Genomic DNA, 27,079 nt, shown 5'->3' on the forward strand with positions numbered 1-27,079 from the left:
ACTGACAGACATAGCTGTAAAAATGCTTTGTGAAGACACAGACCCTCTTAAATGCCATTAATTTTAATAAAAAGATGAATGCCACCATCAGTTTTCCTAAAGAAGAAAATCTGTCCCTCATTTCTTTTGCCAGGTTCATGAAATTCAGTCTGTACTGTAGTGAAGCTTATCAACAGATTTGAAAATTATTCACTCTGGACTGTTTTGGGGTTGGGTTTGTTTTTAATAAAAATCAGATTAAGATGCAAAGGACAGGGTTTTTCATCCATGTCCACACATGTATGTTTTTAGAGTGCATAGCTACACCACAACCAGCTGTCGTGCCATTGATGTCACTGTGTGGTTCTCAGCACTGCAGCCCAGAGTGGTGCCAGCAACGCCCGAGATCAATCTTCTGTTGTATTAAAGTTTGATCGTGGACTGCATTAGCGTGAGGGTACAAATAAAGGGCAGTCACCTCAACCACCCACTCCTCAGTGCCAAGGTGGATGAGGTATCCTGAATCATTTTGGGGTGTGATATAACAGGGTGGTCCAGTGACATGGCAGTTACTGCATAAGCCAGTATTACTGGGTATTACTGGTAGTATTATCAAGATTACCAGAGAAGCAGTAAGTAAAAAGGAATAATTGTATTCAATGCACAGAGAGATTAGTTTTTTGAGGTTGTTCTTGTTTAAAAATGCATATATATATGTATTTAAGCATGTATTATGTATGTATAAAAGCATCTTAGTTCTCAAACTCCTAAATCAGTACAGCAAAATCACTAACTACTTTTTGCTTATTTTTTTCAGGTATGAAAGACACCTTTGCATAAGATGCTGTCAAACACATACCAGTGGAAGAAATATCTATGTTGGAAACAGGTCTGTGTCAGAATTGGCATGTGTAGTGTTGTTGTTCTTTATCTTTTCAATGGGACTCTTTCTTGAATTTTGAAACAGATGAAGATTTATTGAGGTTCTTGTTTCAGTTTGGATTGTGAAGGTAACTGCAGCATATATCTGAATTGTAAATACACCTTTCAGTGCAGTTCTAATTAGGACTTCAGTAATAAAACTGTTACTCTTGTTTCTTTTTCTTTTTTTCCCCTTCCTCCTCACTTGAATTTGATTTGAGGGACTTTTATTAACTTTCTGTTTACCTATGACTAAGAGTTTTCCTATAGCTCAGGAGTCAAAGGTCTGATTTTGTTGGCAATGAAGGGCTGGGTGCTGTCACTGCTGCTGCTAGTTGTGCCTTCACCGTGCCTGTACGCTTGCCTCTCTGACTACACCAGATTGTTTTGAGGAGTTTTTTCTGGGTTCCTAACCTTGTTTGTCCCACTTCTGTGAACAGCCTGTGTTTTGTTGTAGCCTCTGAAAAGAGTGACTCCACCGAGCATACGTGGAACCACTGACCATAAGAGCTGTAAACAGGAATGCACCCAGTCCAGGCAGCTGCCACAAATGGAGTATGTAAGCCTGCTCTGGTACATCTTTATTTAAATCACTGGGAGTTTTGCCACTGAGTTTTAAAGGGAATCAGCTTTTAAGATACAGGTTAAGTTCAGAAGCACCTCCTATCCATGCCTTGGCTTCTGTTTATCTGTAGCACTAACATGAAGCTTAGTATATTGACAGCTGAGTTTTTGATCCATCAACATGTCACCTCGGATTCCAGCAAAACCTGTGGCACAATGAAGTTAAGCCTCCTAAAGTAGCTGTGATACAGATAGGTGCATACCCTATCATCATGAGACTGCCTGGAGCAACAGGGGACTTACTCTTGATGGTGTATCTTTGGGATCAGGGCCTGGTTGGATTGCTCATGAGCAAGGAGTTTACGAACAAACTGGCAGGTGTGAAGATCTATTTGCATATGTTGGGTTGGCAAAATAATGCAAGTTCTTAGCAAAATTTCCTTCCACTCCTGATGCTGCTATCCAGCTTATATTATTACAGTGTATTTGTTACTGGGTTTGCTGCCCTCAGTTCACCACTCCTCTCTCTTCTCCCGGCTTTTTCATCCAGATGCCCAACTTCTCCATCTCCTGGGAGAGTAGGTGAGAGAGCAGCCTGCAAGGCTGGACCTGGAGCAGGCAGCACACTGCCTTCCTCCCACCTTTATCCTCCTCGGAGCTCTTACTTCTCTCCCCACCTCCCTGCTATGTCCCAGTCAGAGATGAATCCCCTTGGCCCAGGGCAAGGGGAAAGATGAAGGACAGCAAATTCCAGCAGGAGATACCCCACCTTCCAGCAGCATCGGCTTCATGGCATAGGGCTTGAAGGATGAACTGAGTGTCACACCAATGCCACAAGCTAGTCTGAACAATGACACGGGGGGCTTGAAGTCCACTTTGCAGAAGTGGTGAGGCACTACGGTTCAGTGGCAACAGGGACATGTGCAAAGAGGATGAAAATCATCTCCTGAACTGTGCTGCAGGTCTTAGTTATGGGGGTGTTTTCAGCCCCTTAATACTGTTGTCCTCAAATGTGTCAGTTGATGCGCTCATGGTGTTAATTAAGGCAGATGAGAGTGTGCCAAGGACAGTGTTTATTCAATAAGCCACTTTTCAGCGTATCCCAGCTTCAGGGGAACACCAAGCCTCTACAGCTTATTTTTTGCAACTGCCCATTTTTTATGCTTCTTTCCCCTCTCCCTACCCCAGGTTTTCCCCTCCGGGCTTTTTTTTCCTCCCCTCCCACCTCCCCAGGTGCTGCACTGTGACTCCTTTTGTTCCTTTCCCTCTTTTCTTACTCAAAAGCATCAGAGCTGTCCCAGAAGGCTGCACAGAAAGGCCACCCAGCACAATACCCTGCGTCGGGTGTGGATTTCATGCAGGCTGCAGACATCCCAGATCTCTCTCAATGCAAATGAGGTACTTGGGAAACACACTCCGCCACCGCCACCACGCTGGGGTGACAGTGGAGCCATAAAAATCTCTCCAAACTGATTTGTGGAGGGATGAGGCAAGCTCTGACAGTCAGGAGATAAAGAAAATATCCGTGCTGGCCGTGGTCTGTGCCCAAGACCGCCAAGCATTGCTCTCTGCATAGGGCTGACGAAATCCTTGCAGCTCAGTAACTGCTGGCAGAGAAGGGGAAAAATATGGGAAGGCGGGGAGGGACGTGCAAAAGCATGTGCTGAGCTTTCCCCACGTACGTCCCAGCCTCCAGCAGGCCCTCCCATCTGCAAACCCTGCCAACTTACCCTTACAGGCTCCCGGCAGGGTTTCTGCAGCCTTTCTGAGCATGCACGGCTGCTGGCGCATGTGCAGCCGAGGCGAAAGCTGCAGACGCCAACAGGGCCCCGCTCCTCTCCGGCTGTGTTTGTAGGGTCAGGTTGGCGACAGAGCTCTCCGACTGCCCGGACGCGATGGAGCAGCATGGGAAGCAGTCAGTGCCGGCAGCTCGGCTGGACGCCATCCTCCGGCACCTCTCCCCGCGGCTGGGAGCAACCCCTGCTCCCGTATCCTTTCTGATGTGGGGTCGGGGCGGCGGGGAGGGGGATGTTGTCCCCATTGGGGTCGGGGCTCTGCTTCCCCCACCCCAGCGAGCTTTGCCCATCGCCCCTGCAGCCTGCGTGCTTGTGTGTGCGTGGGTGCCGAGGAGGGGTTCGGTGGTGGTTTGCCCTACAAGGACACCCTGCCCGGGAAGGACACAGAGGCAAGGTCCCTGCCATGTGCCCTGGTTATGGGGTGGTGAGGTGCAGGGGGGCTGTGCCCCATGCAGCCCCTCGGCGAGTGGGGATGCACCGGGGCAGCGCTTCCCCTGGCAGGCCCGACTGGTGTTTTGGGGTCAGCACCCATCCCACCCCAAAAACACCTTGCTGCCTGGTGCTTTCTCCGTCAGCTTCAGCCCTGCAGCCTGTTGAGTGCTGGGACGTGCATCTGATGAGCCATCCACCTCTTGGCAGCACCCCGTGGCACATCTGCCCCAGCACTGAGCAGGGGGGTTACCTGCAGTGAATTCTCCTCCTAGAGATTTGTGGGTTTGGGGGAGATGATAAACTCTGCAAGGTTTAGCAATTGCACAGCAAGTCTCAGACTTGGTTGAGAGGTACAGACTTGACTTGTAGACCAGCAGCAGGAAAAACATCAAGGTTTGGTTTGTGAGTGGGAAATGAGGTGGAAATGTTGGAGGCTGCCAGCTTTATGATGGGTCAGAGAAAGGAAACCAGGGCAGAAAGAAGTTTTCACGTTGGTCTGTCCAGTGTTTCCAAAAGTTAAATGAAGGCTGCTTGCTGATAGTATTTTTAAAGCTGCTGCCGTAAATCTTGCTTTAAAAAAAAAAAAAAAAAAATTTAAATGCTGCTGATTCTTGGTGGGAGCTGAATGCTGACAAGTTACCTCTGAATTTTAATAAATTGACAAAGAGGATGTGATCAAACAGGATGTAGGAGTCTTCAAATATATTAAAAATATGAAGACAGATGGATAGTAGTTGACTGAGACTGCCATTAGACAAAGGTGCAAGTAGGAACACAAAACTGGAAATAAATGCTAGGAAAAGCACCCTGGTTGTGAAAAGAGAGGAAGCAAGGAGAGGCGCTGCACAAACTGTTTTGTTTTTAAATCCAGCTACAGTGGTCCTGATGCAAAGAGCTTTGGACAAAAATATGTCTAAGCTGGGCTGTGGCAAGAAAGGCATGTGGATAAAGTAAATGACAGACCCTAATAAGAATAGATTTATTTGATATATGTTACCTGAGTGCACGGGTTTTGGTTTAGTCTGCTTTGGTGATTTGGGTAGGACAGTCACTTTTCCTTCCAGAAAATGCCTCCCTCTCCTTTTACAAAAGGAGAAATATCTTGACAGCAATACCAGTCACCACCAGAGACACAAAATATGAAAACTGCCCGAAGCCTGTGGGGTCTCTGCACTGCCCTGCTGGGGCGCAGATGTGTGCACCCACCTCTCTCTGCTTAGTGAGCCCTGCAGCAGGGGTTAGCTGCCTTCTGGTGGCTCACCCCAGGCTCAGATCTTCCCAGCCTGGAAAAGAGAGCATCCTGATCTTCTCTATTTAAAATTAAACCTGCATAATAGAGAGTTTAATACCATCTTGTACATACCCAGTTTCCTCCTGTAGTTGCTTTTAGTGATCCGTATATTAGAGATTGGTGTATGTTGGTTGTATCGGTATATTGGAGGATGAGTTATTTCTGTGTAACAGTGGAAAAACTCTGCCTTCACAGAGTCCTCTTGTGTGGCCTCAGGAAGGAGAGGAAGCAGTGGAACGTGAAATGTGGCAGATTTTCGGAGCTTGGTGTAGGAGCCAGAGGGGAGTGCTGCATAGGTAACACCACCATTTATCTCCTTACAGGAAGGCAGCTGAGAAAAAGCCACATTCAGGAGTGCCTGTGGAAGACCTCCATTACTACAGCTGTGAATTCAGCTTGGGTGCTGCCTGGTTTGGGACACTGGAAGAAAAACAGCACACCAGGTGTAGAAGTGAAGGTTTCCTCAAAATGCAGGCAAACAGGAGAGATTCAGAAAGCAACTGTACCTCTTGAGTGATTTGGGTCTTTGGCTTCAGGTCAAACCCTGATGCTGCTGGCAGAGCGGTGGCTGTCAGGCCAGCACCATCTCACCAGGTGTCTCTGAGATGGTTTCTAGGAGAACTACACAAGTTTATTGTGCTTGTCTTGGATATGCAGGAATTTGCACTATCCCTTGAGACTCTGCAGGGAGGTGCTTTGGAAAAGCTTCTGGGGATCTTGAACCTTGCTGTGCCTGTGCTTTGGTCTCTCCAAAAGCGTTTACTTGCTTCTGAGTGTACCCAAGTATTATATTGCCTGCTCGGTTGGCTAACATGCCTGTGAGTACATTATTCCCAAAAGGGGGTGTGTGAGGGGAAGGGAAAAGTTTAAATACTCCATGTCTTCACCAAAATGAGCTGCCGGAGGTGGTGGCTCCTTCCCAGCCTGTGTACCTCTTGTTCTCAGTTGTCCAAGCAACCCAAACTTGTGCTTCGAGCGTTGCAAGGTGGCAAGAGCAAAACTGGTGAGAGGAAGAGGTGCTGCAAAGGCTGGGAGGAAGGTGTTCAAATGGAGTCCAGCGCTTGGTGGACTTGTCTGCTGTCCCCCCGTTCTGGGAGGTGGAGGTGTGCTGAGGAGGGCACCACAGCTGGGCTTCAACCAGTGCCTGTGTCTCCATCAGTTGTCTGTGGACATTCAGGAACCTGAATGGCCAGGAGTCCCATTTTCACTGAAATTGGACCTGAAATGTGGTGTGTGGAGCAGTTGGGGAATCCCTTGCTCTGGGACCTGCTGTGGTGGTTTCCACCTGGTCTCCCCATGTCCTCTTCTTTCCGTCTCCCTTCCATCCAGTTCTCAGCACCTTTTCCTTCCTCTGGCTCATCATTTTTGCTCCACATTTTTGCATGTGTCATGTTTCTTCTCCCACCACCGTATGTGACTCTTGATCAGCTAATGTTTAAGCTTCCTGGTGTAGGGACCGAGGTCACAATTGTGATGAAACCTATTTCTTATTCCGCAAACGTGCATGCTTTTATGGCACATTTAGAAGGTAGTGGTGAGCAGTAAAATCTTTGGTTTACATAAAACCTCAAAGCACAGGGTGTCTCCAAACATGCATGTGCAGATGCAGAGATCTGCATGAAAATGCTTTTTTTTTGTCCTTGCCCCTGGGTGAAGCTTCAATACCATGCACAAAGCTCTTGTGAGGCTTCATTAGCAAGTGGGGTTTAATTGCTCTGTCATGAGAATGCCTCTCTCTGCATAGCGGAACACAACTGTGTTTATTTAGACCTGTTGAAATGAATTGAGGTGGAGGACAAGCCCATAGCTCTGCTCTCTTTGTGCTCTCCCTATCCAGTTTGGGAGGGACCTAATCTCTGCAGTAACTGGAGAGAAGGTGAGGGTTTGCACCACCGCATGGGAATGTGAAGTCCTAGGTTCACCCCATATGACTTCTGGCTCCAAATTTGGGGCACCGATGTTAGGAGAGGAGAGATGGAGAAGCACCCCCAGGAGGCAATGCAGGTTTTGGGTAGGAGCATAGGGAGGGAAATTGGGCAAGTAAACATCTCCAGTGAGCATCTCATGGAGTGTCTTGATGTTCTGGGAGATGAATCGAGGCCTGTGGATTACTCTGGAGTCTCAGGCATTTTGTACTGACTTCTATATGTGTGGACAAGGCCGTATTATGCTGTTATTTTATACTTCTCTGCCAGGTGTGTAACTCTGAAGGTGGGAAAGATGTTTTTAGAAGCAAAATAAACAAGAACATGAATTGAATGTCCAGCACAGTATTTATCTTTAAGATGAACCACATTGTAGGATTCAGGACATGTGTATAGGTGTTCTTCTACTCTGTTGTGCTTGAGCGTATAGTCCTTAATTTCCATCCCAGACAAGCGTTCCTACTTCAGCCCAAGCTAGTGCTGTTCCTCAACCAGGGAGTTTTTGGTAAGCTGTATCTTCCTTTGTAGAGATAAAAAAAACCACCTGCAGAACTCAATTCTTTTTTCCACCCTAGCACACATGTTGATCACTAGGTATTGTGTAGCCTTTCATATTGCGAGGGTATATTCTCCTTTGTTTAACTGTAGTTTAATAAAAAAGCTTAACCATGCATCTTGAAAATGTCTGAGTGGATAACCTGACTGCAGAGACTATTCCCGTGTGCTTCAGTATCGCTGTGGAGAGTGAAGCTGCTGAGGACCGATCCCAGCTTTCCTGCTCACTTCTCCACTTTGGGAGGGCACAAAGGGGATGCTTTGAATTCTGTCACAGAAGTAGTGGGTGGCTGTGGGCAGAGGCGCTGCACAGCCATGGACATACCATGCCAGCTCTGCTGGGGCATGGGAAAAGCCGTACACCTGCAGAGCTGAGGTGAACATGCAAGTAGGGAGGGTTTCTCACTGATTCTCCCCAGCAGCCTCTGATCCCCCACATGTCACCATCTTCCTGCCGGGTCTCACCATCGGTGGTCCCATTGCTCTGCCCAGCCCTACTAACGTGTTTCTCCTCTGTGTCTCAGCTACACCCTGGACAACGATATGCTCACCACAGAGCAAAGGCAGTTCTATGAAGACAATGGGTATCTGCTCATTAAGAAGCTTGTTTCTGACGAAGACATTGAGCGCTTCAGGTATGGGGCACTTGCCCAAGGTGCTGGGGGGTCCTGTGTGCAGCAGCATCCCGAGGGAGCTCTGGGAAGCTGGAGGAATCTGGACTCTCCCAACATGGACATTCCCTCTGCTTTGCAGGAAAGAGTTCATAAGGATCTGTAAAGAAGAGGTCAATGTACCAGGAGCTATGATTATGAAAGATGAGTCCCTGAGATCCCAGTACGGTCAGTCTGAAAAAGTAGTTAATAAAGTGCAGGACTTCCAGGAAGACAAAGAGTTGTTCAGATACTGTACTCTGCCAGAGGTAAAATTAAAAAAAAAACAACAAAAAGGGGTATGGTGGTGGAAGAGCCTATATGAATGTTTTAATGCCTATGTGAAGAAGCTTTTTTTGGTTCCGCTAAAGCTATACCCTTTATCCCTTAGAGCCCCTGTATGTCACTCCCATAAGTACATATGCGAGGAAGGAATATCAAGCCATCTTTTAAGAGTGTTCTGCGTGAACATGGGATGGATGGTGGTCAGAGCAGAAGACTTAAAGGAGTGCTTCTCTGCTCCTGTGGTGCAGAGCCAGTCAGGAATGCGACTAGCCCAAACCATGCCAGGCTAGTAGGACAGATCAGCAACATTTTCTGAATGTCTTTTATTCAGGCAAAGCATCTGCTCTCTGGGCAGGTCCAACTGTGTAGCCAATATTCATGTTGTGGCAGACAGCCATAGCTTTGTGGAAGTAGGACTCTCCCCATCTTTTCAACCCCACCCAGCAGCCTGCTGCACCATCTTCCATCTTGGCCTCCTACCACCATGCCTGTTTGTGTGCCATGCCAGATCCTGCCTCCCGTCCTGCATCCCTCCATCCCAACCTCCTCCTCCTGTACCCTAGTCCTCAGCCAAACATCCAGGGCCCAGAGCTTCCTCAGCAATCTTTCCTCTTGTCTTTCATGCTTCTAGTATTTTATTTTTCTAATATTTTCTTCCCTGTAGATCCTCAAATATGTTGAGTGCTTCACAGGGCCAAACATCATGGCAATGCACACCATGCTGATAAATAAACTTCCAGATTCTGGTAAGGAAAACTTGGATAAGAGGAAAATAGAGAAATTGTTGTGTGTATGCTGTCTATCTGGCCAAAACTGAACTTAGTGTTTTAGAAAAGCTCTTTGAAAAAAATGAGACAAATTAAAACAAAGTAACATTGAAAATTTATGAGGCCACTTTGGTAATAGTTTGTTTTCTTTTTACCTTGGCTTAATGAGATAACATTTCTTGTCTTTCAGTGTTCAGTGGATATTTGTTTGCTAAAGATGGTGGTTGTCTTGGCTGCACCACTCACATGTTTAAAGTGGGCAAGCAAGCTCCCTGTTCAGCCAGCTGCACTTGCATAAAGGCCCAGGGTTTAAAACATGACATGCTTTTTAAGCCTGACTTTTCAAACGTGTTGAAAACAAGTGCTTCCGTGGACCTCGGTAAAAGGCAATAAATTACAGAGATCATCCTTTGCTTGGAGTTTATATGCTCCTGACCTCACTGACAGTTGTTGCACGCTCAGCGCTTTGATATGAAGATACTTGAATAGGTGCCAAAAGAAGGATTTTGAAGCCTGACTTTGGCTCCTGGTGCTGGAAATTGAGCTCATAATTTATACAAGGGTGATGGGCAGGGAGAGAGGAAGAGAACTGGACTAACCATATTACAGTTTTTCAAAGTAGTTTTGACTCTGCATAAGCTGTTTCAGTTTAGTGAAGTTGAGACCTGAGTTATGTTTCTCATTCTCAAGTGTGCAGCTTCTGAGCAGATACATAATACCCTGAGTTATTAAAATACTGAGTTTGTTCAAGTCATCTCCACTTGTCATCTTAAATACTCCACAGAAGGCTGTGTCATTTTGGTCTGGAAATTCAACAGGAGACCTTACATTTTCAAAGTAAAACCAAAACAATAACAGACAAGAAATGGGAAGCTGCTCCATATTTGCAAGGTCTCCATTCAATATCTTTGAGGAGTACTTTAGGAGAGGTGCAGATCTCAGGAGAGTTTTTGAGACTGCCCAAAGTCTAAATAATATGGCAAATGAGGCAAGTGGAAACATCCTAACTGTATCTATTTGAGGAGCAAACTCAATGGGAAAATAAATATATAAATAATATATAAAAGGCTGTTTGGGTGTGGATGATATGTTTCAATTTCCATAGTGGGAAAAGAAGTAACAAACACAACTTTGGAAACATTTGTTTTTGTTTAGACTTCATGGCAAAAAGCCTCTAGGGAGAAGGCTAGTAGAGTGCTGGGTAGACTGTCTGGGGAGGCTGCAGTCCATAAATTGAGATGATTTTTTTTTTTTTTTAAAGAAGGCTAAATAAACATGTGTTGGATGCAGCACAGACAGGGTTGATTCTGCTTGCAACACAGCGATAGATCAAGTGACTACAGACATCACGGCTGTTTGGAAGTCTTTGTACCGAGAAAGGTTTCCGCAACACCGTTCTGGTTAAAGTTCACAAAGCTGGAGAGCAGCCAAAGCAAATGGTGAAAACTTGGCAGGGAGTTGTTGGTGGTGAAGGCCAGCAAAAGGGAGTCTTCTGAGGGATCGCACAGCCAGGCAGCCTCCTGGCATTCACTGTGTCCCCATGCCATTGCTGACCCAAGAGCCACCACTGTCCTCTTGGTCCATCCTGGGATGGGGTGTAAGCTAACCCATTTGGCTTCCAAGGCAGTGGTGGGCTGGAGCAGACACTGAGTACACAGAGTCTCTCCAGTGGCAAGCAGCAGCTTCTTAGGACATATCACAACAAGTGCAATGGTTTAACGGGAAGGAAAAGGCTGTGTCACATTTGATGAGGTTGAAGGTTTTGAACCTGTGTTGCAGATAAACAGACTTTTCTCCACCCCATGCATCAGGACTTGCACTATTTCCCCTTCCGGCCTGCGGCCCGCATCGTGTGCGCCTGGACCGCCATGGAGAGGGCTGACCAGGACAACGGCTGCCTGGTTGTGCAGCCAGGGACGCACAAGGAACCCCTGAAGCCTCACAGCTATCCAAAGTGGGAGGTAGATCATCACAGGGGACTTGGGAAGGGTGTGCATGAGAGGACCACACTTTGCCTGGGGAGAGCTCACCATGGAGTGATGATGCGCAGGTCAAAGCTGAGGTTTTCAGGGATGGTTTTTCTGTTTGTGCAAATGCTGACTTGTTGCTCTGGGAGAGAGTTACTTGGCTGGCCTCACTCTATGTAACCTGGGTAGATTTGCCTCTGTTCCCACCTTCACCTAGAAATTGTCCAGCGTGTCCTGGCATAACGGCATAAACACATGCAACTGTTTTCCACTGCCCTTGCCAAGTCTGAGGACTCTTTCTCCTCCTGTGAATTTGTTCCTGCCTGGTGAGCATGTGTACTGTCCCAAAGAGGAGAAATTGGATAGTAAACAACTGGATGCAATTAAATATCAAGCGGTATCTTCCACTTATGAACAGATGTTTCCTGACCTGGCCTGGCGTTGGTGATGGTTATACTGGGAGCAGAAGGCTGGACCCCAATATGGCATCAGGCCACACTTGTGGGATTCCCCAGTGCTCTTCTCTGTTCTCTCCAGCTGAGAAATGTTCTTAATTGTCTGAACCCAGCTTCAGAAAATAGAAAAAGTATTATTTTGTTGTACTTCAGGCTTGAAGTAGGAAGACTTGTAGACAAATGTGCAGGATCTTAGTTGGGCATACCGAATACACTGTCCAGAGGAAAGCAGATCAGTAGCTGTCCCTGCTGTCCCTTGCACTGAGAATCGGCACTTCCTCTAATTTTAACTGAGTGATTTCAACTCAGCCTTTTTTTCTAGGGTAAAGCCAACAAACTTTTCCATGGGCTGCTTGATGAGGATGAGAAGAGTCCCAGGGTTCACCTTGTCATGGAGAAGGGAGACACGGTGTTCTTCCATCCCCTGCTCATTCATGGCTCTGGGATAAACAAGACATCAGGTTTCCGAAAGGTAGGAAACCATCTCTTGATATAGCTTTTGATATTTTTATTTTTTAAAACTGATCAAACTATCCCCCCCCTTCCAAGCTCACGAATATGTGGATGAACTTTTTAATGAGTTTTTACCTTCCTTATATACTTTTACACTCTCTTTTTTATTTTTCATTTTTAAACATCTCTGTCTTTTGGGAGAAGAGCATGCTGTGGGGCTGCTTGAGAAAAACAGAGCCAGAGTAGTAATTAGATGTTGAATCTATGTTTGAAGCCTGGCTGGCTGGCTAGACTTGCTTTTCCAGTAGTTCCTTTTCAGCTGTCCCAAATATCAGGAGCTTCTCTAACTTTCTTCCCCCTTCATTCTTGGTATCTCATCTCTGGATAGCAGGAGCCTCCATCATCCAATAAATAATATTTATTTATATGATAACACAACCCAGTTTTCTATTAGAGATTTGATTACACATCATCTATTCATTTTGCATCATGATTTTTTAACTGAAACAGGCAAAAGTGCCCTCCTTTGGAGGCCTGATCCTTTCTCAGAAGTGGATTTATCCAGGCACATAAGGGAACTAACTGTAGCCTCTACTGTAGGCACTGGTAGCAATGCAGATATTTCCCCTCATGCACTGCAACACAGGCTGCTCTATTTTTATTTTGGTTTACCTGCATCGACTATTATATAGCCTGTTCTTTCAGCCCCAGTAGCAGTTTACTGGTGTGGAATTTCTTCCTCCTGCAATCCTGAAAGCAGAGAGGACATCAGTTACCGAAAGTCTCATCTGCTGGCTCTTTCCGGGCTAGTGGAGCAATAGTCCTGTTTAGTATCCTGCAGAAACACAAGAGCTTCCTCATACTGTGCCAAATCCCAACATTTGTCTGCTTTGGGGTAAATCAGTGAGTATCCTGGATCTCTCTGAGCCAGGTTATGGTCCAGCACCTTTTGAGATCTGGCGTGATCTTGCTTACAGCTGGCATAGCTCATGTAATGAAAGAACAGCTTTTTCCGGTGAGGCATTTCTATTTATTTCCTCTAGACTCTGCTTAAGCAAGAACTGATTACAAAGTAAGTGGTTTGATATGACCATCTGGGCACAGAAAGTAAGAACCCTTACTGGACACACAGGTCTGCTCCCACCCTGACTTTCCCTATTCCCCCTCTAGTTGCTGATATTCTGAGATCAAGTAGTATGGTTCATGCCGGGGGACTGTTTGGGAGAGGAGGGAAGGAAGAAGAGCATGTCAGCAGGCAAATTTCTCCAGTGGGACATCCTCAAGAGAGCAGGAGTGCTTAGAAAGGAGGAAGGAATTTGCTGACATGATCTGTAAGGAAGGGGTGGGGTATCCATGATCTGGGATGCATGAGATTTTTTTCCACCGGTCATTTGTAATCAATGCAGTAGTGAGTGATGCCCGATTTCCTCACGCAGAGTATAAGCTGTCACTTTGCCAGCTCTGAGTGCTACTACATTGACGTTAAGAACACGACCCAAGAGCACCTGGAGAAAGAAGTGGTAGAAATGGTTCACAAGAAATACAACACGACTTCTGTGGAGCTCAGGGTAAGACTTGGCTATATGCCCTTTGTTACAGTCCAGGTCAGTTCCCTTTCCTAAGTCTCTCTCGTGCGACAGATTTGTGCTTTTTGCTCTGCCCAGTTTGGCAGATCAAGCTGTGCCAAGCAGAGGTGCTTGGCAGAATGAAAGACCTGATGTTCACAGGATGACTGGCAGGCTTTTTTGGGGCCTTTTTTCTCATAAGGCTGCTTCTTGCTATGCTGGAGAAGTGGCCTTGCTCTCTGGGCAGCCCCTTCCCATCCCTTGAGCTCTGGAAGTTCCTCCTCCAGCTCTGCTTGTCAAAATGGGTTTTGTGAGCACACCTTGATCCCTTCCAGTGCTGGCTGAGTTGGGGGAGATTAAATCAGCACTTCATTATGCGACTGCAACTGATGATGTAGCATAAGTGAGGAGGAGCTGCAGACTCTGCTGTTGCGATGTCTCAGCTCTGAGGCTGCTCACGTGCACTTCTTACACCATTTGAGGGGTCTAGACTTCGCCCCACTGGGTAGCAGTGGGGAGGGCTAACGTGGCAAGGCAGGAATAGGTGAAGTCTGTGCAAGCTTTGCCCTTCACTGCATCTCCTGATTCACTGTTTGTTGTGGGGAGTGTGTGTGAACCGGAGCTCTTTGCAGTTATATTTGGACTGCACTACGTAGATGTGGTCATCTCTTGCCTTGAATTTGCAAGTATAAGAAGGTGCAATAAATTCAGTTCTTGTCCACGGTTTGTATGTCCACAGTTCTTATAGTTTCCCCTCTGAATGGCAGGTGGATTTTCCTTATAAAACAAGTAGCCACATCTGACTGTAATAGAAGACTGAGTTTTTTTGGTTAAATATAATCCCACATCAATTGTTTAGACTTGGGGCTACAGCAGGTATGTCAGCAGCGATATACATCTGCCTCAAAAAAAAAAAAAAAAAGAAAAAGGGTGTAATGGACTTTTGCTGAATAACTGAAATCATTGTGTAAAACAGAAATCAAATCTACATTCTTCAGGGATTCAGCCACTGAAAGAAAAATAAACCTTGTTATTGGGGTGGAACTGTTATGAATTTCTTAATCCGCAGCAGTTCTCAAATATGTGCATAGCCAGTATCAAGGCAGTAAAGTCTAGATATAACAGCGATTTTCTTTTAAAATTTACATATTTTACAGATGTTACAATATCCAGGGCATTCTGGAAGGAGGACTTTCTTTTTCACCTTTGGGGTTTTTGGTGTGGATTAGTTTTTCCCACAGTGTGCCTGGTATGGTGGGGTGTCCAGCTGTGTTTTGCAAGCCTGATCTTACATGTTGTCTGTAAAGTTACAGCTGTCTTGACTTTTGGTACCTGGAGTTATTTAGGTACACAGTGAAATCCAAAGTGATGCGTAGCGAGGCTCGCTCCTTCTCATGAGTGGAAATGAGGTTGTGCCCATACAAGCTTCAGATGAGTCTGTGTGTTTTCATGTAGCTTTAAGGTTTTTTTTTAACCAGAGTTGGACCTTTCTCCCAGAGGAGTACCCAGCTCTTATGTTTCACCTTCACAAGACTAATGATAAGAACTAAGTAATCCCCATACAGGGAAACTGAGGTTGGAGCTTGCCCAAGACTTACCTCCATGAAGCAAACACTGGTGGTGGTCTCTTCTTTACAATCTGCAGCAATGTCTGCCCAGCACCTGATTTCTGGCTAAGGGCTTGCATTCATATCCGTTATTTCCCGCTGGTTTCTGCTGCACAAGGAACATCACTTGCTCATGGGCAGCAGTATGCGAGGTGTAGTCCGTTGGTGAGCTTTTTTGATCACCCAAAGGTGCACAAGGGAGGCACTGTGTGCACAAGAAGACGAGGGTGACTTCTGCAAGGGTAATGTTCTCTGCTGCTCATGTTTCCTCTTCTGCCGCCTTCCAGAATTGAACCATGGGCATCTTACCATCTGTGTAACACCTGCAAACAAGCTGTCTCCTGGGGGTGGAGGTTGCACCTCTTCCTTAGTTAGTGCTGTATTTTTGTTCTTGATATTTAGGATTTGAAATGATATTCAGTAAATGTTTTGGTATGTTTTTATGGGTAGGTAGCTAAGCTGAGAATGCTGTATCTGTTTCCATCTCTGTAAATTGGAATCCTGGTCACTGTTTTTGCTGGCCCTTAAGGCTTTTCCTTTGTCTCTTTTTTTTTTTTTTTGAAGGATGTTTGGAAATTCCGAGCACGGCTTGTGCAAGGGGAAAGAATTAACCTGTAGAACAACCTCTGAAGAGCAGGGTGGAAAACACATGCCTGAGAATGAGCTTCTCTGATCGGAGAGTGCAGACCCTGCCTCAGCAGGCAGAATTATGTGTGCTTTTTTGACCTCTGTATTGGTAACTTAGCCAAATGCTGCATCGCAAAACATTTTATAGTAATACAAAATAATTGCAGTGAGGTTGAATGTCAAAGAAAACCTAACCTAGAAAAACAGATTTGCTGTGGTTATCTTAGACGATTGCAGAATTAAGGTCTTGAAAGAACACTTTGATTTTCTTGGTGTTTTCATTCTTGTTTTTTAAAAGTTTCTCACATGACATACCTTTGGAACAATGCTATACTAACATAAGATTTTATGCAAGAATTTATGCAAGGGTGTGTTTTTTAATGTTTCCAACTTCCTTTTCTACGCAAAAGAAATAAAATGAATCAGAGTTTCACGCAAGCTCGGTATGAGCTCACATGGGAAGTTATTAGTACAGCTGATGAAGACGGGGATATTGGTACCAGCAGAATCAATGGTGTAAGGAACTGGATAAAGGGGAAGCAGCAACCACTCACATGGAAAAATGGGATTGATGGGCTGCAACATGATCACTAGTAGAGTTCCTCAGACATGACCTGGTGTGGCATCATATCTTACCAAGCAGCGCTGGCACAAATGAAATATGTGGCTGACAGGGTTGGGAACTACTGAGCCAGCAAATCAGCCTCCCATTGGCCTTGTACAACGGATCCAAGGCTGTGTGAAATGAGCGAGTCCTCCTTTGAGTCTGGTGGGTCTGGGAAAAGGTGCCTTTTGGCGCTGCCAGGTTGGGGAATCAGTTGGATGCTCCTCAGGATGCACTGGTGGCAGGGTGGAGCGACGTGCATTGAAATGATCCTCTTGCCTTTCACAACGTTTTTCCTTGCTTTCTGAAAGATTCTTTTGCTTTCAGAATCTGTTTTTGAAATACAAATTAAATCAGCGCAAAACTGCATTCGAGGGCTGTGTTGTGTTATTCCTGCCGCTCAGAAATTCTGGTGGTGGGTGCGTTGTTGACTACCCCAGTGCAAATCATCAATCTTCAGCTCTTTTCCAGTCCCCCCTTCCACCTGAAGATGTCCCAAAACAGCAGCAAAAGCTGCACTGACAGGCTCTCGGGGCTCCTTCTGCTCTGTTATCCTGCAGCTTGGGAGGTCACTCAGTTGAGGCAGGAGATCAGATGCAGTCCTGTCCTTGACCCACAGGGCTCAAAATCTTCTCCCCCAGGGGGACTGCCTAGAGAAGTGGCTGCAAGTCAAAGCTGTTGCAGTCATTTAATGCATGACAACGTAATGCAGAGGAGGGGTTTGTGCTTCTTCCTCTTCCGGCAGCATCTATAGTTTTTCTTCTTTGTATGCTTTTTAAACAAGGTGAGGTTTGAGCACAGTTACTGCATTGGTCCTAAACCCTTGGTGGTGGGGAGAGGTGTCTGGCCTGTGGCTTCCACCTGGAGACAGACATATCCTCTCGGTAGCCTCTGGTTTGACCACAACACGAAGAAGTCTGACAAGGGGGGCACTTTATGACAGACCCCCAGTCCTGCTCAGTGGGTGATTTTGAGTATCCTGGTGCCTGCTTCTCTTCCCATGCCCTCTGTATAACCCTGGCACTGATCCCGCTCTTGGGGCGATGTGCTGTTGTGCCTCTCCAGACCTGGACCTTCTCAGCCTGGTCTTGCTGCACGGGCTCAAGTGAATGATTTCCAGTGAGTTGGAGGCTCCTGTGTTGACTTTGCTGAGCTCTGTCTCACAGCCTAGCTGGTGCTGCTCTTGGGATTTTTGTGAGAACTTAGAGTATCCCATCTGGTTCACGACACAGGATTCGTGGAGAGACTTCACTGTCTGGTGTTACTGGTGTAGCTGAGTTGGCTGCAGAGGGAGCTGTGACCATAGAGAAGAGCTACAGGTGTCCATCAGATTCCCAGTTTCCAGACTCTGAATTTCTCTTCCTGTGGCTGGGGGAGAAACGAAGGAAGAACTTTAGCTTTGTTTTTAAAAATTTGCACATCTCTGCCTATGGATTTAGGCTTAAATTTCCTCCTTCAGAAGAACAAACCCATCAAAGACCTCACAGATCATCTAAATTCAGCAGTTGTCCCACCTGATGAGAGACTCATGTCATCACTCCTTCCTACGAGTCTCCTTCCGCAGGTCGCAGACGCTCCAGAGCCTGGGGAGGACTAAGCTTAGGCAAGCTCCTCTCAACTGTGTGCAAGGCCAGCTCAGCTGCACCCTAGCAATGCCAAGGAGTCTGATCCCTGCCCCCCAAAATGACCCTGGGCAGAGCCAGGTCCAGCAGGGCTTCTTGGCTCCTTCTCAGCAAAGCTACACACTCATGGGTGCAGGACCATGTCCCTGGGAGAGTAAGGATCTACAAGCACTTCCTCACAGGATATTTGAGGAAGGGCTGGATTCCAAAGGATGCTTCATCAGTTCATGTAAACGTGACCTCCTGTGTGAGACATCTGCCTGGTAAGTGATTTCTTGTTCCTGTTCCCACCCATCCCAGCCAGCAGAGATTCTGCAGTCACAGGTTTCCAAAGCACATGCCCCACCAGTGGCTAAAGATTCATCTCAGTCTCCAGCACTTGGCTTTCTGGGTTAAAAAAAACCAAAACCCACAGCCATATATCTCTTAGGGTTTGGTTTCCTGGCAGTACAGTGCAGCTGATTCAGGCATGTCAGGCGGGTGACTGTGGCCACAGGAGAGCTGCAGGGTCTTACCAGCCTTCAGGTCCAAACTCCCTCTTCTTTGAATTGCCACTGCGACAGCAGGAAGGAGAGCAAAAGCAATAATTAACCAAGTCACCTGCTGTCCCAAGCTTAACTTTTTTTCCAGGAGGAAACCTGCGCAGGGTGCTGCAGCCCCATGACGAACAAGTGCAGACACCCAAGTGCTGTTCCCAAAGATGCTGCCCATCCCTCAATGATTTTTGCAATCCCAAAGTATCAAGCTATTTTCAGAAAGGTGATTTTTTTTTTTTTTTTTTTTTTGCTATCCTGTGAAAAGCTCATGTGAAAAAAAGGAAGAGCCCTGCCAAGAGAATTACCATGTTCAGCCTGTGGTCCGCCTTTTTTGGAGTCAGAAGAGACTGAAGGGAAGTTGACCCCAGTTTGTAATGAGGACATGCTGCATTCAGGCCACTTCTGGTCCTTGCAGCAAGAGCCGTACCTTCACCTTCCCTCTCACAGCAAGTGCCTTGACCCGTGGGCTGTGAAGTTGGCCCAGGGAAGGGGGAACGATGAAGCTAGAGCAGATTCCATCAGGACAATCCCCACCTTTCAGCAGTGTCTGCTTCACAGTGTAGAGTTTGAGGGAAAAGTGATGATGAACTGACTGTCACACCAATGGCACAAGCTAGTCTGAATCGTGACATGGTGGGGCTGAAGTCCACTTTGCAGGAGCAGTGAGGCTCTACAGCATGGTGGCAACTGTGCAAAGATGTCAAAAATCATCTTCTGAACTGTGCTGTGGGTCTGTTATGGATCCATGTTCAATCTCAGTATTTATCTCCTCTCAAATATCACTCACAGAGTTAATGTATGGCAGATGAGAGTACTAAGTGTACTGCTAAGGATAGTGTACATTGAATATATAATTTTTAAGCATGTCCCAACTTGAGAGGAATACAAGACACTTCCAACCTCTGTTTGCAGCTCTCCATTTTTAAGCTAGCTTCACTTTTCCTTCTCTCCCTACTCTAGGATTTCCCCTCCAGGCTTTTTCTTTCCCAAAAGGGCACTCTTAGAGGATGGGAGCCATCATGCTGTTTAACTTAGCAAACCACCCATGCCAGCACAGACGCGGTGCATGACTGAGCGCGCCAGGCACTGGGTTCTGCACACTTGTTGGTTACACCCTCGCAACCATCATGGCAGCTGCTGGCAGCTGCAAATGAGCAGAGTACAGGAAAGGGAGCATGTAGAAGCATGCCTGAGCTTTCCCCACCTTCTTCCCAGCCTCTAGCAACAAGCCCTCCTGTTCCCAAACTTTCCTGTTCCTTCACTCCTGCCCCTCGACCAGCCAGGGTGGTGAGACCCACAGTTTCTTGAGAGGCTCCTGGGCGTGCAGAGGCACCAGCACATGCGCAGGGGAGGTGAAAAGGAGCAAATGGCACCCCGGGACCATCATCTTGATGCTGCATGTGCTGCGGGTTGAGCTCTGCCCCGAGCGCTGTGCGGACCTCGTAAGTGCTGGGCAGTGACCTGGGCTCTTGGTGATGTCTCCTCATTGTCAAAGCCATCGTGGAAGAGCCAAACCCAACCGCTTGGCTGGATGCTGTCCTACGGCACTTATCCCCACATCTGGGTGCAGCCCCTGCTCCTGGATCCTTTCTGATCTGGGGCTGGGGTGGAAAGGGAGGAGGGAAAAGCAACAGTGGTCTCCACATTGGCTGTGTTGTGACCTGGATAGTGCAAGACATGGTGGTCTTCCACAGCCTGAAATGGGGCATGGAGGATCCCGGAGATGTTTCTTGGATGCTTGATGTAAGAAGCAAAGAGTGCTGCACTCGGTATCCCCAGCCTCCTCTTTCACCGTCTGAAAGGTGTTAATGGAGAAAAAGCCACATTCACAATTGCCTTTGCAAGACCTTTGCTCTTACACCTGTGGATTCATCTGCAGCTCTGCACTGAGCTGGGAGGAAAAGCAGTGTTTGAACTCGGCATCTTGCTTCAAACTGCAAGCACACAAGGAAGCTTACTTGCTGCGTTATTTGAGAGTTTGACTTTCCCAGGTTGATGACTTTCTTCTTCTTGGATGGCTGGGGTGAGGAGGTTGTATGGAGAAGTCTGGATTTCCTGGCTCCTTGGCAGGTTTGTGTTGAAGGAGGTACTCCTGAAGGGCACAGGAACCAGGAGGAGAGAGATGGATTTGAAAAACTAAAAATGGCTTGTTAGAACAAAGGCTTTTTTTTTTTTAATTCGACAGTGTTCCCCAGCATCCTGCAAACAATAAATGAAGTTATTTCAATCTTGAGCCTTGCTGTGCCAGTCTCTCCAAAAGCATTTGCTTGCTTCTGAGTGTACCCAAGTATTATATTGCCTGCTCGGTTGGCTAACATGCCTGTGAGTACATTATTCCCAAAAGGGGGTGTGTGAGGGGAAGGGAAAAGTTTAAATACTCCATGTCTTCACCAAAATGAGCCGCCGGAGGTGGTGGCTCCTTCCCAGCCTGTGTACCTCTTGTTCTCAGTTGTCCAAGCAACCCAAACTTGTGCTTCGAGCGTTGCAAGGCGGCAAGAGCAAAACTGGTGAGAGGAAGAGGTGCTGCAAAGCCTGGGAGGAAGGTGTTCAAACGGAGTCCAGCGCTTGGTGGACTTGTCTGCTGTCCCCCCGTTCTGGGAGGTGGAGGTGTGCTGAGGAGGGCACCACAGCTGGGCTTCAACCAGTGCCTGTGTCTCCATCAGCTGTCTGTGATGCCTGAAGAGAAGGGGAAAGACCCTCCTGGAGGTTTTGTGGGTAGGAGCAGCGCCCTGGACATCTGAAGAACCCGAGTGGCCATGACTCCCATTTCCACCAAAGCTGGGACCCAACGTATGGGGTGAAGCATTTGCCTCCTGTTGAGCTTGGTGCAGCAGGGCCATCCGTACAGGCGTCCTTTGCTCCAAGACCTGCTGCCATGCTTCCCACCCTGCTCTCCCTGACTGCTTGCACCCTGCACGTGCCTCTTCCTCCTCACTCTCCCCCGAGCTTTTCCCTTCTCACTTCTCCCTCCTCAGCTGCTCCTCTCACTTGCCACTATCCGTTGCATTTGCGTGCGCGGGTGTGATGGGTTAACCCTGGCTGGACGCCAGGTGCCCACCAGAGCTGTTCTATCACTCCCCCTCCTTCTCAACTGGACAGGGGAGAGAAAATATAACAAAGAGCTTGTGGGTCGAGATAAGGATAGGAGAGATCACTCACCAATTACCGTCACGGGCAAAACAGACTCAGTTTGGGGAAAAATTAACTTGATTTATTACAAATCAACCGGAGTAGGGTAATGAGAAATAAAACCAAATCTCAGAACACCTTCCCTCCACCCCTCCCTTCTTCCCGGGCACAACTTCACTCCCGGATTCTCTACCACCCCCCCCAGCGGCACAGGGGGACGGGGATGGGGTTTACGGTCAGTTCATCACACGTTATTTTCTGCCGCTTCATCCTCCTCAGGGGGAGGACTCATCACACTCTTCCCCTGCTCCAGCGTGGGGTCCCACCCACGGGAGACAGTCCTCCACGAACTTCTCCAACGTGGGTCCTTCCCACGGGCTGCAGTTCTTCACGAACTGCTCCAGCATGGGTCCTTTCCACAGCGTGCAGTCCTTCAGGCACAGACTGCTCCAGCGTGAGCCCCCCACGGGGTCACAAGTCCTGCCAGAAAATCTGCTCTGTGGGCTCCTCTCTCCACAGATCCGCAGGTCCTGCCAGGAGCCTGCTCCAGCGCGGGGTTCCCACGGGGTCACAGCCTCCTTCGGGAACCCACCTGCTCCGGCGTGGGGTCCTCCACAGGCTGCAGGTGGATATCTGCTCCACCGTGGACCTCCATGGACTGCAGGGGGACAGCCTGCCTCACCATGGTCTTCACCACGGGCTGCAGGGGAATCTCTGCTCCGGCGCCTGGAGCATCTCCTCCCCCTCCTTCTTCACTGACCTTGGTGTCCACAGGGTTGTTTCTCTTACATGTTCTCACTCCTCTCTCCGGCTGCCGAATACCACCGTCCCAACTTTTTTTTCCTTCTTAAAAATGTTATCACAGAGGCGTTACCACTATCGCTGATTGGCTCGGCCTTGGCCGGCGGCGGGTCTGTCTTAGAGCCGGCTGGTATGGGCTCTGTCGAACACAGGGGAAGCTTCCAGCAGCTTCTTACAGAAGCCACCCCTGTAACCCCCCCCGCTACCAAAACCTTGCCACACAAAACCAATACAGCGGGCTGTGTCCATGCTCACACCTCGTGTGACTTCACCTGGTAAGGTTTAAACTTTCTTTGGGTGAAGCTTCAATACCATGCACAAAGCTGTTGTGAGGCTTCATTAGCAAGCGGCGGAGGGGAACATCTTCTGGGTGAGACTGTGCTCTCTCTGCCTAGCAGAATGCAGTCGTGTTTGTTTAAACTCATTAAAATGAATCAGAGGTTTCCTTTCTGCATGCTTTCCCTGTGAGGCATTGGGAGGGATGTCATTTCTCTGCAGTAGTGTTTTCATACTCTGTTGTGCCTGAGTGTATATCCCTTAACTGATATCCTAGATAACTGCTCCTGCTCCAGCAGCAGCTTGTGCTGCTGCTCAGCCAAGACCGTTTCGGTAAATTGTATCTTCGTTCATACAAAAATAAAAAATCAAACATTGAATTTCAATTCCAACTTAATTATTTTCTTCCCAGTGCCCTCAGTGTCTGCCGTGGGGAGAGTTTCTTCTCCTGCTGGGTCTCACCATCGGTGGTCCCATTGCTCTGCCCAGCCCTACTAACGTGATCCTCCTCTGTCTCAGCTATACCCTGGGCAACGATGTCCTCACCACAGAGCAAAGGCAGTTCTATGAAGACAATGGGTATCTGCTCATTAAGAAGCTTGTTTCTGACGAAGACATTGAGCGCTTCAGGTACGGGGCACTTGCCCAAGGTGCTGGGGGGTCCTGTGTGCAGCAGCATCCCGAGGGAGCCCTGGGAAGCTGGACTCTCCCAGCATGGATGTGTATGGAGTTGCTGGATACCTTCCTCTGTAGCAGTAGTGTCTTTGAGGAGAGTCATCTGGCCGAGCATGGCTAAAATGTGCTCTGGCTTCTCTGGTTCCCTCTGCTTTGCAGGAAGGAGTTTGTGAGGATCTGTAACAAGGAGGTGAAACCACCGGGAGTTCTGATAATGAGAGACGAGATCTGCAGACCCAACCTCATTTGGTCTGAAAAAACAGTTAATAAAGTGCATGATTTCTGGGAAGATGAAAAGTTGTTCAGATACCGTACTCTGCCAGAGGTAAAAAGCCAATAGGGGGATGGTGGTGGGAGAACCTAGTAGAGATTTGTGAACCTATACATGTTTTAATGCCAAGGTGGAGGCAATGTCCAAGCTGGGCAGGCCAAACTAACCCTTCTGGAAGGTTATGTGATGCTCTGTTCTGTACAGGCCTACTTTAATACATGCTCCATCCAACATCAGATGGATTTGTATTTTGTGTTCATGTGGGGGCATTTATCAGCAGCAGATTCCCATCAATTTTCATAAGAAAAGAAAGTATATTAATGTGTGTCATGTGTAGATACAGTTCCTCATGTATTGGCTTGTCCTGGATCCTGGAGTACTACAAAAGTCAGGTTGTGTAGGAGAATCAGAGGTGGGCATATGAGATTTCGTGGAGCTCTTGAGCTGTTGCCCTGGCAGTCATCCATCTTCAGCAAGGCCTTGGTGTATACTGCAGCAGAGAAAGTGCTGGTGGTTTGTTCGTGCTTGTTTTTTATTTTGGGTAAAGCTGCTGATAATAGGTCCACCCTCATGAACAACCCAATCAACAATTAATTTACGGTATAGATCTGCCTAGCTTTTGTTTTACTTGCTATATATTACTGCAGCATAAACCACAAATATTTCTTGTATTGCTTTTTCCTTTGTAGGTCCTAAAATATGTTGAATGCTTCGCAGGGCCGAACATAATGGCCATGCAGATGATGCTGATAAATAAACTTCCAGATCCTGGTACGCAGAGCTCCAGGGAGAGGGAAATGCAGAAGTTGTTAGTATGCCTGGGTTACCATGTATTTAACTGAAGCGGCACTTACCCTTTTAGAAAAGTTGCTTGAATTGAATTGAATTAAAAGCATTTCTGAAAATATATGAAATTATTTTGGTAATAGTGCATTTTAGTTTAGCCCTGGCTTGGTGGGATATGTTTCTTGTTGTTTGGTTTGCTGTAGATGTTCGGATTCACACATTGGGAGATACGTGTGTGCCTCCTAAATTGAAGTGTTGTTATATCTAACTGCATGTTACATCTGAAACACTCTTTCCAACTAATTTAATATCTTTCTGCAGTTTAGATCTTTGCACCATGTTAACTGCCCCTCAACTGTTTTTTTTTTTTAAAAGCAGCATTCAAGTTTCAAAAAGTAACATACAAAATTAGACACCCAGCTGCTTATCCAGCTGTCTGCACTTGCCTGAAGCCCCACTGTTTAAGACACTTTTTTTTTAGGCTTGACATTTCACATGTGTTGAAAACAAGTGCTTCCTGGAGCTTGGTAAAAGACCATAAATGCAGAAAAGATGCTTTGCTTAGAGTTTGTGTGCTATTTTGCAGACTAACAGTTCAGAAATGTCAAATTTACGCTGACTCCTGACCTTGCTGACAGTGGTTGCATGCTCAGCACTTTTATATGAAGACACTTGAATAGGAGCCAAAGGAAGGATTTTGAATTCTGGTGTTGGCTTCTAGTGCTGCGCATCGAAGTCTTACTTCATACATGAGAAATGGGGGGAAAAGGAAATTTAATTAACTACATTACAGTTTTTTCAAAGTTGATTTGACTCTTCATAAGCTTTTGCAGTTCAGCAGAGTTGAAACCCGAGCTGTTTCCTCTCCTGAGGTGTCCAGCTTCTGCATGGGCAGAGTACGTTGAGTTATTAAAACACTCAGTTTGTTCATGCATTTCCCAACAACTCCACAGAGCAGCTATGGACCCAAGAACCATGTCTGGGCTCTTACTGTGGCCATAGAGTGAAATTTAAACTCATTTGGCCTCAGAATTCAGCGCCAGCAAAGAACATGCTTAGAGCTGCTTCGCCTGCAGCTTCAAGAAAGAAAATCAGTCACCTCCTTTGCATCTCTTCTTCTCCTACACCGAGAAACCGGTGGTGTTCCAATTTTACTGAATTATTTCAACTCTTCCTTGGTTTGTAGAGTCCGCTGATCAAATTTTTCCATGGGCTGCTGGACTATGATGAGAAGAGTCCCAGGGTTCACCTTGTCATGGAGAAGGGAGACATGGTGTTCTTCCATCCCCTGTTCATTCATGGCTCTGGGATAAACAAGACATCAGGTTTCCGAAAGGTAGGAAACCACCTGTAGATAAAGCTGTCACTATTTTTTTAGCTGCTAAACACCATCAAAGTCTTCTTAACTAAGAACTGATTACAAAATAAGTGGGTTGATGCGACTGTCTGGGTGCAGAGTAAGAATCCTTATGAATACAGAGATCTGCTCTGGCCTGACTTCTCCGATTGCCACTCTGCTTGCTGGTAATCTGAGCTTAAGGAGCTGAAGTATTGCTTTAGGTCACGTGTGTCCGCGATCCGGGATGCATGAGCTTTTTTCCACCAGTCATTTGTGTTCAATGTGGTAGCGAGTGATGCCCAGTTTCCTCACGCAGAGTATAAGCTGTCACTTTGCAAGCTCTGAGTGCTACTACATTGACATTAAGAACACGATCCAAAAGCAACTGGAGAAAGAAGTGATTCGAATTTGGACATGCAAAATATAAAGTGACTTCTGCTTCAGACCTTGTGGTAATCTTAAATCATGACCTTGTCTTGTAACTAGCAAGCATTTTGGGCCTTTTTGCTGATAAGGCTGCTTTTTGCTGCCTGGCTGCCTGTGCTGGAGAGGTGCCCTTGCTCTCCAGGCAGCTCCTTCGCGTCTCTGGAAAGCAACAGCGGAGCTCTGCAAGTTCCTCCTGTAGCTCTGCTCATCACCGTTCCCACCTCTGAGCTACCAAAACTGATTTAATCCACTCACCTTGGTATCTTTCGGTGCAAATCAACCCAGTTGGGCAAACTTACGCCAGGAGCTGATTAGGTGACCATAACTCAATTTGCAAGAATAGGAGGGCATAGTTTATAGAGTAGCCATCTGTGGTGTCTTCTCTGCATACCACATCAATCCAATGAGCCTTTTGGGATTTGTAGCTTTTTATTTCATTTAGCGTTTTCTGTACTATTCTGTGGGAGACCTTGAAGACACGATGAACAAGTTAATGGGTATTTTTATGAATATGTGGCCAAACAGATAAGCTCATGCCAGGAATAAGCAGGAAACACTGTGTCCAGAGAAGGTGGCTTCCAGGTATTTCTTTGTTTGAATTTTTTGTGGGATTTTTTTTTTTTTTAATGCAGGTTGTTTGGAAGAAGCGAGCAAAGGTCGTGCAAGGAAAAAGAATTAATCTTTAAAGTGGCCTCTGAAGACCAGGATGGAAAACATGTGCCTGAGCATCAGCTTCTGAGTAGCCAGATTTATGTGCTTTTTGCCCTCCATGTAA

At 46.9% G+C, this 27,079-nt stretch overlaps 1 protein-coding gene across 2 annotated transcripts; it reads left to right on the top strand.

Annotated features, from left to right (window-relative positions):
* The first annotated feature begins 1,435 nt into the window (after positions 1-1,435).
* On the top strand, positions 1,436-16,812 carry PHYH (phytanoyl-CoA 2-hydroxylase). Of its 2 annotated transcripts, XM_052789769.1 has the most exons (11): positions 1,436-1,455; positions 2,749-2,862; positions 3,320-3,452; positions 7,358-7,413; positions 7,988-8,098; positions 8,217-8,382; positions 9,063-9,144; positions 10,945-11,126; positions 11,910-12,059; positions 13,477-13,608; positions 15,777-16,812. In XM_052789769.1, the coding sequence occupies exons 1-11, from the start codon at positions 1,451-1,453 to the stop codon at positions 15,828-15,830; spliced, it is 1,185 nt and encodes a 394-aa protein (XP_052645729.1). In that variant the 5' UTR covers positions 1,436-1,450; the 3' UTR covers positions 15,831-16,812. The 2 variants fall into 2 exon arrangements, with proteins under 2 accessions (XP_052645729.1, XP_052645730.1); XM_052789770.1 differs by lacking the exon at positions 2,749-2,862.
* Positions 16,813-27,079: the final 10,267 nt, after the last annotated feature.

This window comes from Harpia harpyja, chromosome 6, assembly GCF_026419915.1.
Source record: "Harpia harpyja isolate bHarHar1 chromosome 6, bHarHar1 primary haplotype, whole genome shotgun sequence".
NCBI classification, from domain to species: Eukaryota; Metazoa; Chordata; class Aves; order Accipitriformes; family Accipitridae; genus Harpia; species Harpia harpyja.